Source organism: Astatotilapia calliptera, chromosome 7 (genome assembly GCF_964374335.1).
Source record: "Astatotilapia calliptera chromosome 7, fAstCal68.1, whole genome shotgun sequence".
Taxonomy (NCBI): Eukaryota; Metazoa; Chordata; class Actinopteri; order Cichliformes; family Cichlidae; genus Astatotilapia; species Astatotilapia calliptera.
In genome coordinates this window covers 45,617,093-45,630,324 of record NC_137428.1, presented here as the reverse complement: position 1 = coordinate 45,630,324, position 13,232 = coordinate 45,617,093, and the positions used below count along the sequence as shown (strand labels likewise).

The window sequence follows — 13,232 nt, the reverse complement described above, 5'->3', positions numbered from 1 at the left end:
ACAGGCAGAAAAAAAAGAAGACAACTCCTGTTTAGCAGTTAAATTGAAAGTCTTAACCCAATCTGTGCAAGCAGGAAGCCTTAGGAAGTGCTTAAGACTTGATTATTATGTTTTTCTCTCAAAAACAGCCATAAGAGCTTTCATTATAATTGCATTGTAAAAGCACTGCTGAAATAGTCACCTGTATTAAATATGGGATAAAAATATGTCATGTAAGCACAACTATTTAGGATTCGATACACGCTGTGCCCAGGATACAGGAAGTCTGAGGAGAAACAAATTCCATTTTATTGGCACACAAAGGGATGGAAAAGGCTGAACCTTGTGTACATGCATCTGTGCTTCTCGTAAGTGAAAAAGAGGAACAGGAAGGCTAAAAGACAGACGGAGAGAAACTTAGCTTAGGGATCAAATGACAACAAACAGATCTACAGGTTGCTTTGAACCTTCTCAGTGCGGAAGTAAACTGTTTTTTTTTTTCTTCTGAGCTCTCTTTTTTCATTACGTTTCTTTTTGCCCCCCTTTCTACCGGAGATAAGCTTTAACATGCTAAACCCTGTAAAAACAGGCCTAAGTGTTTAAGCTGAGACCATTCTGCAAAGATATCCTAATTTGTGATGCTGCATCAAGCTGCTGTAGTGTGTGGAACAGGGGGGAGATTCCTAGTTGCATGGCAGAGTTAGACTGCAAATACACATGGCCTTGTTTAAAAAGATGACGGCCCCAAAGGTTGGAGCTCACACTGGAATTACTTTTATAATCAAATTTTACTTGTGGCTTTATTTCCATCATTCCAAAGTCTCTGTTGTGACCTCCAGCGTAAGCAACCACTTAAGATAACTTCTTTGCGTATCTGTGTTGCCAAGACATATTCCCAAATATTTATGATTCCTTATAAATAAAATAATGAAAATAAACAATTAGTTAAGGTCAGTTCAGAGAATCTTTTCAACACTGTTTTTAAAAACATTTTTTTCATCTTCCTACCAGCAACATGTGTCCTCATTTTTAGATGCTGAACCAAAGGCAGTGATTAAGGGCTGTACAAGTGTCACATCATACAGTAAATGAAGTAGCATGAATATCTTTCTGTGCATGTGCATCTTAAATAAAGTACAATCAGTAACTGTTAAAGCCATATGCTGAGACCAGTGAGAGCCAGTACTATACTGCAACTTAATAGGCGTGGGTGGAGGGCCCCCTTCTCCCCCGCAGTCTTTCTTCTTTTTCCCCTCCTTTCTCTTTTTTTTCTGGCCTCCATTTATCACCTCATCCACCTCGCATGGGTTACCATGGAATGTCTGAAAAGACAATCCCATGTTTTTTTTAGAAATGGTGTAGGAGCAGTAAAATAATAAGAGAAGTTGTTCAGTTGGGCACTAAAGGCGTTTGCTTTCCAGCTTGTGCTGGGTTTGGGGCAACAAGCAGGTTTACCAGGTAAAATAATATTACCGTAAATGTTGGGCTATAAGCCGCTACTTTTTGCACAAGCTTTGAACCCTGCGGCTTTTAGTCAGGTGCGGCTTTTCTATGGATTGTCCGTGATTTTTGTCATATCGTAAGACGATTTGTTTTGTGTGTTCCGCTGTTGTACGGCACTACGTTGCCTGGCGGAAGGATCGGGGTTCAAGAGTGGTATGTTAGTCACATGTCCGTCCGCCAGGCAACGTAGTGCCGTACGAAGTAGCGCGAAAAACAAACTTCAAAGTAGCGCTACGCATTCAGCGGGAGGCGTGGATGATGAGCGGCGATAAACTTGCAAGTTATGCCCAACTCCACCGGTGGATTCTGACAGCGTGGAAAAGTGTGAAAACATCCACGATCACCAACGGATTTTGAAGGGCTGGACTGCTGCATGATGGAGAGGAGGACACCGCCACGGCCCTTCTGAGGGTGTTCGACTCTGACTCTGACACTGACAATGAGGATTTCTTTGGTTTTGAAAGTGACAACGAAGGAGAGAAGAAGAGTGGATGACGAAGCCATCCTGAGCCTGTTTGTATCCGACACTGGAGGAGAGGACTTTGGTGGTTTTAGTGCGCAGGAAGAAGAGAAAGATGGTGGTGAATGACTGACTTTTCTTCTTGTTAAAGCTGTGTTACTGCACCTGAGCCTAAAAGGTAGTCCGAATCTATTTTTCTGGTGTGCTGTAGGCTACTGTTATGTACTACATGTGCAAATATGTACCCATAACTTGTTTTTCAAAATATTAATAAAAGTGATGTCTCCAAACAGCCATCTATTTCCTGACAATTCCCTTTGTGCATATTCTCTTACATATGATAAGTCAACATTGAAACACCTGCGGCTTTTGGTCAGGTGCGGCTAATGTATGTACAAAACAGGATTTTCCCCTGATTTTAGCTTGTGCGGCTAATATTTAGGTGCGCTTTGTAGTCCGGGAAATACGGTACATGAAAAAAGGTTTGTGGCAAAGATTAGCATCTGAAAACAGAAGTTATTTTAACAGCAGGGCATATTTTAAAGCAAAAACAGAATTATCTTCTTGACATTCTTGAAAAACCTGTGAAACACAGGTTTTCACACATTTGATCTGTTAAACTGCAGGAGAATTTTAAAAACTTTGTTCAACTTTGTGTTTTATTGATTTTTCTTAATGTTAAAGAAAATAAGTGAAGTGAAAACTGTATGTTAGCTGTTTCTTAATGTCAGCTTTCAGTGCTGTAAACTTAACGCCTCTGTTGTGCTGGGGTTGACAGTTTATCTCTTAAATTCTGCACAAATAAAGACACCAGCTTTTTTCTATTTTTCTTTTGGGGATTTGGGTTGACAGAACCTTAAAAAGATCAAATCTGAAGGATAAAGATTTACATCCCCGTTTTAAATGAGCTTTACATCCTTTTTTTCTTGACCGGCCACCATATTTACAGCAGACAAAGAAGAGCAGATAAGGCTCATTTAATAATATAGTCAATACTGGTTTGACAAGTCCTTCAAATAGGCATCAGAGCATTGCTTCCGCAAATAATTCCATGTTTAATTAACTGAAGGACATATGCGTACACACACACAATCATCATTCAGTAGTAAACTGTGACCGTGCAATTGCCTGGTGGCAAGTCCGGTTGTTACAGCTCCTTCCTCAATATAAACAGGAAGCCCCTCCTCTAGGAAGCTATTAACATGTTATGGGATCATGTTCACAATGCACTAACAACACACACAGCGCTTATGCTCACTGTAAAGCAAGTTCTGTGTGCACTTAACGAGATCTAAGTGGAAGTGAAGGGGGGAGCTGGTCATTAAATGTTTGCATGTGAGTCTCCTGCTTCAGTGCACAAAAGATTTTGTGACTGCGTTTGTTGGTTTGTGTGTTTTCACTTATACAAAGTAATGAGAGTTGCAGGCTGTGAGAGCAAATTTTAGCAAAGTGAAGTCATTTTCATCAGCCCTCTGGTTCAGTTTAGAGTTACATTCAGTGTTAGGCATCTGTTTAAGACCTAATGCATTTCAAAGGAATCACCACTCAAGAGCCACTTTCTTGCAGTTCAGGAGCTCTTGATCATATTTCACCGTCTTCATTTTCCATTTTTAGCCGTCATGAAACTGAAGATTATTTTAAGGGACTTAAACATTCATCTTCTTGATGAATCACACACTTTTCACAAATGTGTCAGTGAAGGAGATCGGTGAGTGTATAAATAGGGATTTTTACTGGTGAGTGCAAAAGGACATTTGAGAAATTTACAGGTGGATAAGTACTGAGCAAACCTGGAAGATTTTTCATGTAGAAGTCATTTTACTTCAGATTTCATCAGCACCTATGATACAACAGGATTGAACAACAGGATTTTGACCACTGCAACACTTCACTGTGCTTCAGGTAAAGTGGACCTGGGTTTCTCAGCAGCCTGAACCGCGTTATGTAACTGGAAAGGAGAACAAGGAGCAGGAGGATGAACACCAATGAAGCCAAAGAGGAAGCAAAGGATGTGGTGGAGGGAGCAAATGGCAGCCTCTGATAGCTCCCTCTTTGTGTGGCTTTTTTTTTTTTTTTTTACTGCTTCCTCCCGTCCCAGCCGCATCGCTCACCGCATGGCCTCCGCTGGAACAACATAAACAGCTAGAGACCATAGACTGGGCGAGAGCAAGCCAGAACATTTCAGGCACAGTGGCACATAGAAACAAAATACAGGAAGGGCTTGCTGAACTGAAAGTAAATTATTTTTCAGATACAAGGTTAAAATTGATTAATTATGAGTATATTAATTCAAAAACTTTCAATAAGAAAATACTAATAAAAAATCTTACTGGTTACATATAAATTATTGCTATTTAATATTTGGTAGTACTACGAATGCATGTAGTTGACAAGCCGGAAAGTTCTTAAGTGGCATACTTTTTGAACAGTATGACTGTGTACAGTCTATAGCTGGTAAATATACATTTTAGTCAAGCTGTTAAAGATGTCTTGTGAAATTATATACTAATCCACCAATAGGCCAAATATCCCAGCTTTCCACTAACAATTGAATGCACCATGCATTTGAGGACTTGTTGCTAAGACAGTAAAGAATCAGCACAAATGTATCATCCATAGAGACATATCAAGTGCACCTACATTTCATGATGAAAACGAGAGGAACGATTAAAAAAAGAAGTATGCACGGGAAGCATTTTTGAAAGTGAAACAATCAGTTTCTTTGACACATTTAAAATGTGCATCTAAACATTTATAGACTTTTATTTGCCTATGGAAAACAGTTTAACACATATCCCAACTGTCGGATATTTGAGTGGAGATTCAACTCAAAATTGAGCACATCATGTTATATTTTGGTCATCTCAGTTTTTATTTTTGACCATTTTGAGGTTCTCTCAGTACAAGGCTGTCTCCTTTTGTCTGGATACAGTAAGTAATAACCAATTAGTACACCCTGTTGCACTATCTATTCATAAAAATTAAATTTATATTACATGTATTTTAGGAAAAATGCACACAACTTGGGGTTTAAAATGGCATGGCATAGCATTTACAATCAAAACAGATGTTATTCTTGAAGCAGTGAACTGCTAAAACACCTGCAAATGAACAGGTAAATACACACAGCAGACAAGCACTTTTTTTTTTTTTTTAATACATATATATATTCAGCTGCAGCTCTTCTGTGCAGCTGGATGTCTTTAAGAGGTACCGAAAGGCATGGAAAAACTATGTTGGTACTACACACGTACAAGCACGCAGTCAGACACAAACTCACTGCAACCACTGATCGAATCCTGATTGACCTATGAGAAAGACCACCATGGAGGGCATTTAAATTGACACACACATCTGGCAATCTGGGGGCTTAGCAGAACAACACACTTCATGTCTTTGTGCTGCTGTCTGAGACGAGGCAAAGTTGTCCTCAAGTGGAATGAACAGAAGATTCATCTGTCCCTTCACTCTCTGTCCTCCGCCTCGTTCTAGATGCTCGCAGGTCTTTCAGAATCTGAGACTGATGGCTTAGACACTCCTTCAACTTGTCCTCAGTCAGGGTGAGACGCTCTTCCAGCACTGAAACAGTCTGCATGAGGTGAAGCGGTGGGGGTGGGAAAGCATGATAATTACAGAGAAGTCAGAGAATAATTATACATGTAGAAACTAAGCAGAGCAAAGTTCAGTCTGAAATCAATCCTTTCCCAATGTAGAAAAAAACAAAACAAAACACAAAAGTAAATGAGAAATCGTCATGGCTTTCAAATTATCATCATTATTATTATTATTCATTTTGGCCTTGATGCATGAGATAGTCGAGATAGTAGAGACAGCAGAAGTGATTTAAATTTAAATATTTATATTACAAAGATTATTTAATAGTTCATTAGGTGTCATTTGTTTCTGGGAATCAGAAAATGCACCAAATATTTCTTATAGATGATAATGTCTGTGAAACAAAGTACATTCAGCAGCACATTTTTTATTTCTGGAGACAATTCTCATAAAACTGCAGAACTGAAAATGTGTTCAATTTTTTTCTTCTCTGTCTGCAAATGTCATAAAACATAAAATGAGGAAATGTCTCTGTCCATCTAATGGTGACACTTCTCAAACAGACAAAGAAGTGGGCAGCTAAATCAAATATTCTCACTCCACCGTTTGCTTTTCTTTACCTTTTATTAGACCTGTGCAACATAGCAATGTTGAATAGTAAACAACCTGATGCTGGGCTTAAACACTTCAGAGGGAAAAAATTGTCCTCCTTCAATGTTTTTCCACTGCTGTCGATATTGTGAGTTGATATACAGTGGGGCAAAAAAGTATTTAGTCAGCCACCGATTATGCAAGTTCCCCCACCTAAAATGATGACAGAGGTCAGTAATTTGCACCAGAGGTACACTTCAACTGTGAGAAACAGAATGTGAAAAAAAAATCCATGAATCCACATGGTAGGATTTGTAAAGAATTTATTCGTAAATCAGGGTGGAAAATAAGTATTTGGTCAATAACAAAAATACAACTCAATACTTTGTAACATAACCTTTCTTGGCAATAACAGAGGTCAAACGTTTACTATAGGTCTTTACCAGGTTTGCACACACAGTAGCTGGTATTTTGGCCCATTCCTCCATGCAGATCTTCTCGAGAGCAGTGATGTTTTGGGGCTGTCGCCGAGCAACACGGACTTTCAACTCCCGCCACAGATTTTCTATGGGGTTGAGGTCTGGAGACTGGCTAGGCCACTCCAGGACTTTCAAATGCTTCTTACGGAGCCACTCCTTTGTTGCCTGGGCGGTGTGTTTTGGATCATTGTCATGTTGGAAGACCCAGCCTCGTTTCATCTTCAAAGTTCTCACTGATGGAAGGAGGTTTTGGCTCAAAATCTCACGATACATGGCCCCATTCATTCTGTCCTCAACACGGATCAGTCGTCCTGTCCCCTTGGCAGAAAAACAGCCCCATAGCATGATGTTTCCACCCCCATGCTTCACAGTAGGTATGGTGTTCTTGGGATGCAACTCAGTATTCTTCGTCCTCCAAACACGACGAGTTGAGTTTATACCAAAAAGTTCTACTTTGGTTTCATCTGACCACATGACATTCTCCCAATCCTCTGCTGTATCATCCATGTGCTCTCTGGCAAACTTCAGACGGGCCTGGACATGCACTGGCTTCAGCAAATCAAATCAAATCACTTTTATTGTCACATCACATGTGCAGGCAAGAATTTCACTCGCATGTGCTGTGCCAGCACATGCGAGTGAAATTCTTGTGTGCGAGCCCCACAAGCAACAGAGATGTGCAAACACAACAACACAAACGAGCAAAATACAAGAATGGCCAACCTGAAACTAATAAATATATGTACAATATATAATAGTGTATGCATTTCTGGATGTGTATACTAAATATTTTCCTACGTGTGTGTGTGTGTGTGTGTGTGTGTGTGTGTGTGTGTGTGTGTACACATTTTTACAAATTAAATAGTAAAAAAAAAAAAAATAATAATAATAATAATAAAATATATAAAATATACAGAGTTGAATATGTGCAAAACAAGTGGCATTTATATACAGTGTGGAGTGCATAACGGAACACGTCTGGCACTGCGGGATTTGATTCCCTGCCGTTGTAGTGTGTTACTGATGGTGACCTTTGTTACTTTGGTCCCAGCTCTCTGCAGGTCATTCACCAGGTCCCCCCGTGTGGTTCTGGGATCTTTGCTCACCGTTCTCACGATCATTTTGACCCCACGGGATGAGATCTTGCGTGGAGCCCCAGATCGAGGGAGATTATCAGTGGTCTTGTATGTCTTCCATTTTCTGATGATTGCTCCCACAGTTGATTTTTTCACACCAAGCTGCTTGCCTATTGTAGATTCACTCTTCCCAGTCTGGTGCAGGTCTACAATACTTTTCCTGGTGTCCTTCGAAAGCTCTTTGGTCTTGGCCATGGCGGAGTTTGGAGTCTGACTGTTTGAGGCTGTGGACAGGTGTCTTTTAAATAGATGATGAGTTCAAACAGGTGCCATTCATACAGGTAACGAGTGGGGGACAGAAAAGCTTCTTACAGAAGACGTTACAGGTCTGTGAGAGCCAGAGATTTTCCTTGTTTGAGGTGACCAAATACTTATTTTCCACCCTAATTTACGAATAAATTCTTTACAAATCCTACCATGTGGATTCATGGATTTTTTTTTTCACATTCTGTCTCTCACAGTTGAAGTGTACCTCTGGTGCAAATTACTGACCTCTGTCATCATTTTGAGTGGGGGAACTTGCACAATCGGTGGCTGACTAAATACTTTTTTGCCCCACTGTATATAAGCTTTGCCTGATAACTGACCTGTGTGAGAATATCCAGCTGTTGAACAATGTGCCGCAGGGTAGAGCTCACACTTGATGGATGACCAGAGAGAACTTCCAGTGGGTGTGTCTGCGACATCTCTACTTCTTCCTCTCGTCTTCCTTTTCCTTCTTTTCTGTTAGCCCTCGTTTCATTCTCAGCAGTCGATTCTGCCCTACTTGCACTTCCACCCTCGATCCATCCGTCCAGTCTTGAATTGGCAACATGACATTCTGGCAAACCGTTATAGTGGTGACTGTTAGCAGCAGACTGCATGGGTGTCAAGCGGGGCCAACTGTTTAAGAGCTGGAGATGAAAGCAGGAGAAAACGCAAACTGTGTGGATATTGTTTTGTTCCATTTATGTTCCAAATGCACTGTATCACACGAGAAACCCATTTTAAATCAAATCACTCATTGTGACTCTCTGACATTTAATTCAGAACAGGCCACTGAAAACAAAGAACTCTTAAAAAATACAAGGTGTTTCCAAGTGCTTGCTTCAGCATCCTGCTGGAACAGCAAAGGAGTCAGAAAGAAATAGAAAACAGTAGAAGAAACATCTGAATGACGTTAAATGTCAAACTGTTAAAGGAATTAAAGTTTCAGTTTGCAGTGAAATGACTGATTAAGTCACTTTTATTTTTAAGTCTGACATGTAAGCTGAAATCTACCTGATTAAAAAAAAAAAAAAAAAATAGGTTCAGGCTGAAATGAAAGTCTTGAAAAATAAAGGCTCGGCCTCCTGTAACTAATTTCATGTGGGAAATTAATTTTTAAGTTGAGAGTTGATAAGATACCTTTGTATCACTCAATCCTCATAGTAAGAATAAAGTTCAACCAGACAAAAGTTTGTGGCACAGGGGATGGTTTAACATTAGTTACAGTGGGCCTTATGTGGGATGCATCAGCGCACTCAAAGAATACTATAAATCATGTCAGAATTACATTCTCTTCCATTATCTGACATCATACACAACGTGCCAAAAGGAGTGCTCTTTCAAGCAAATTAACATTTGGTCTTCGTTAGTCTTGGCAGTCCATGGAGCAGCTTCCCCCCCTTATTTTTGTCTTTTCCAAACACTGTTGGTACCTGGCATCTTCTTAATGACGCTGAACTCATGGCAGAAATCAACTGGAATATGAATTGAAGTATTGGATGTTACCAAAGTATCAACTGGAGTTTAATTGTAACTACTTTTTGAACTTAAAGTTCTACTATACTAGTAGATTACCGTGTTTGAAATATACATGTATCAAACAGTGACAGAAAGAATACATCAGAGGCTTTCATGATCCTGGATGATATGCAATCATAATACATAACACTATGCAGAGATAGCCAACATGCTTGCTATCTCACTGTTCTGTCAGTGAAGGAGGCCTTGAGCCTGTTGCAACTTGGCAGACTGAAGTAGGTGGATGACTCACACTACTGGATTACTGACTGAAAGGCAGACTTTGTGACCGCCTGACTACCTTGCTAGCTAAAGACAAGTTCATAGGCTGTTTGCACTGAAGAGCTACAGATACAGAGCAAAGCAGAAAAAAAACTATTTTGTATTTAATGCGACCTTTGATTTTGTATGCAATGTTTGTTTGTTTTTCCTTTCACAAGAAGAACATAACAAGGGAAAGTGAACAATGGAACAATGAGAGAGAGAAAAGAAGGGGGGGGGGGGGGGTCATTATATTCAGTGTAATCAGAGTTAGAGACAGTGCATTCATTACAGCAGAGGCATTTAACACAGTAGCTATACAGCAGATAAATATCTATTCTAAAGAACCAATCATTGCTCAAGGGCAACTATCCTAACTTTTAGGAGGTCGGGATTCAAACTAGCATGTTTTAGTTTTCAAAAGCTTTTGCTTAAAAACCACCATAGCTCCGTAACCTCTTTCCAAACATTACTGTAATTCTGCAGATCACATGCCTTAAGGGGCTAGCAGTGACATTTAGTAACATCAAGTGATGACGGGCAAAATAGCCTGAAGTGAAGTGGGCAGGTCCCTAGTTACAAAATTCAGACGCAAACAACTGAAGCAAATACCAATTAGAACGAAGGATTATGTTAATTTGCCTCGTAACAATGAACCATCAGTGACCCGGGGCAAGCGAATTGTTTCCTGTTTGGATGATTATTCCATTATTTTTCAATAAATCAACTAATTTTAAATAAAATGTCCATACCTCAATCCATATTCTGAATCACTTATCTAGTTCAAGGTCACAGGGGGAATGAAGCCTATCCTACAAGTCACAAAGAAGAGGCTGATGTTACACCGTCAACAAGTTGCCAGTCTAACACAGGGCTTTAAAAAACAAACAAACAAAACACAACAACAACAACAACAACAACAACAACAACAACAACCAATAGTTAAAGTTAAGTTCACTCCACAACTAAAACTACAGCAGTGGCATCTTAAAACTGTTTGGTCTTGACAACCAACAGCTTTGGCTAAATAAATATATGAACTGATTTGTTGTTGGTCCAAACAGTTATGTTGTAGAATGGTTATTGCTTAGCCAATCACATTATAATAAAAGAAAAACAATAATCCAGACAAAAATGATGAGAAGTTAAATTGTACTCAATAATAATGTGATGCATGGGTTGCACCAAAGAGGACAAAAGGAGGGGGACGGGGAAGGCAAGGGGATAAATGAGAGATGTTTTAGGAAGATCAAGACAGGCAGGAAGAGGAGGGTTAAGAGGAGGAGGAGGATGTCACACATTCCTAGCCTAATGCATGGAGCAATCGATTCCGGCTTACTTCCTGCATACTGTCCTCACTTCAAAGAGAGTATGGGGACGCAGGAGAGGGTGGAGGGAAGAGAGGAAGAATATACCAGGATGTCTAAAGAAAGAGAGGGTGGGTTAGGATCGACTGCTGGGAGGAGGTGAACATAGCTGTCAGTGTGTGGATGGTGAGTCTCGTGGAGTCTTGAACACCTTTTCACTCCTCGTTGATACATCTTGTCAACATCTGCTCAGGTCATTTACAGTTAACATCCCTTCACCCCCTCCCCCACCAGGCAGTTTGGATACAATTAACGTTTAACAGGCAAGGCACTCCAGTGTGCCAGTCAAAAAACACACACACACACGCACACACACACAGGAAATTTCTTCTAACTATAATTTGTTAGAAGCATGTTAAAAGATGGTGCACGGCATTATCAGGTATATAAAAGATATACAAAATCACGGAAACATGGATTGTTTAATGTAGAGGGGTCAGTGGAGCTAAAAACTCACAGTTTACGATAAGGATAATTTCAGAGATTAAATCGTGTCTAATACGCTTTATGTCAGAGGTCAGTCATGGCAGGAATGTTGCAACAGTTCTGCTGGCAGTGTTTTTTGTTTGATAGGAGTAGCTGGTTGGGTTTGGTTGGTTGAGCCAAGCAGAGCAGGGGAAAAACTAGACACTATGATAATGAGGTGGCAGACTGTGTGAGCTGAGTGTGCTCAAGTGTTGATAGGAAGGCAAGAATATCAACACAGCCTGTACTCAAAGTACATGTGCTTGTCCAATCTATGAAGTGCTTCCTAATTTGGCCACAGTTTACTCCACAAGTAATGAGATGCAATATAAAAGACACAAATGTGAGTGTCTAATGGCAAACCAGCACTATTAAATGCTAATCATTGATTATTCAACGATATTGTTGATAACTTGACTGCAGCAGATTTACTTAAAAAGGGAAGTTCATTAGAACCACAATCCAGGTTAAAATGCTAACGGCGGCTGTGATGTTTACGATCAAAAGGATCCCCAGGAGAAAACAGATCACAAATAGCCTCACCTCCGCTTCTAAATCAAATCACAGATGTCTGATCAAAAACATCATTTCCATGAGCACCAGAATTAGCTGCGCTCTCTATTGTTGGCAGGAAACCTCGGGCATTGTGACCCTTGTATAACAAGCCATTTGATCTTAATTGGAGGGCGTCTCTGATGTTCCTGCCCTTACCACTTGTGAAGCCACACGCGCATCTTCAAAACCTGCCTGATGTTTATTAATTAACATGGAAAATCCTCCTTATGAAGTAGGTAGGCAAAGGGTTCACCAAAGCGGCACTGTAATTGTTTTACCAATATTCAATCCACCAGACAGTTTCATAATAGCTGGAAAAGCACTAGCTAACCTCTTCCTCATTAAGGCTCACTGCTGCATCGTCATCACACAGATGCAGGCATTTACACCTGCTGTTAAGGCACAAGAAGCCGCTGCGTTACTCTCCTAAACGATAAGTGAAGCCACTCAGATAATATCGCAGCAAACGCACGGATACGGAGGAGAAGACAAAACCAGAAGCCAAGACACTGAAAACATGATTTTTTTAAAGAACTTTGGGGAAAACAAACAAAAAAAAAAAACAAAAAAAAAAAAACAACAACACTTGACAAACAGTTGCAACATCTCCCTCTGTGTCTGTCTCTAAGATGGTGGTAAAAACTGGCATAATCTTACACTCGTGTCTTCAATCCAGGTATGACAGGGGTTGCCGCAAAAATTCCCCCCCAAAAAACCAAGGAGGCGCACAACTGGCTGACGTGCCACAAAGATTGTGTCTCATGACACATGGATGTGAAAATTGTCAGGCAAGACCAGCGATGGACGAGCATAAAAACAACATTAGGATCCCGTTTGGTTCATGGCTCCATTCTTCAAATTTGCCAAGCATGACACATTCACTGGCATTAGTGCGCCTAACATCAATGCTGAATTTGTTGCACACGCATCAAGTTTTACAAGAGTTTCAACATCATCTGCATCTCTCTCATTAGTTTACGACTGCTGTTTTGCATGTACACACTCTCGGTACTATATATTAGGGCTGGGCGATATATCGAGTTTTTTAAAAATATCGATATATTTTCATACGAGATATAAGATGTGACAATATCGTTTATATCGATATAGTCTGTTA

At 40.1% G+C, this 13,232-nt stretch overlaps 1 protein-coding gene across 7 annotated transcripts in view; it reads right to left on the bottom strand.

The window, feature by feature from the left end:
* Positions 1–264: 264 nt before the first annotated feature.
* The window catches only part of poc1b (POC1 centriolar protein B), a 54,998-nt gene continuing 42,030 nt past the window's right edge, over positions 265–13,232 (bottom strand). For 4 of the 7 annotated variants that reach the window (XM_026174700.2, XM_080304559.1, XM_080304560.1 and 1 more), the window contains exons 11-12: positions 8,291–8,596; positions 3,741–5,531 (exon numbers count right to left, since the gene is read on the bottom strand). In XM_026174700.2, coding sequence (XP_026030485.2) covers positions 5,373–5,531; positions 8,291–8,596 — 465 coding nt within the window. In that variant the 3' untranslated portion in view covers positions 3,741–5,372. Of the gene's footprint in view, positions 1,302–3,740; positions 5,532–8,290; positions 9,425–10,483; positions 10,541–13,232 lie in introns of those variants that run through there. The other 3 variants (XM_026174701.2, XM_080304562.1, XM_080304563.1) reach the window with 3 other exon arrangements.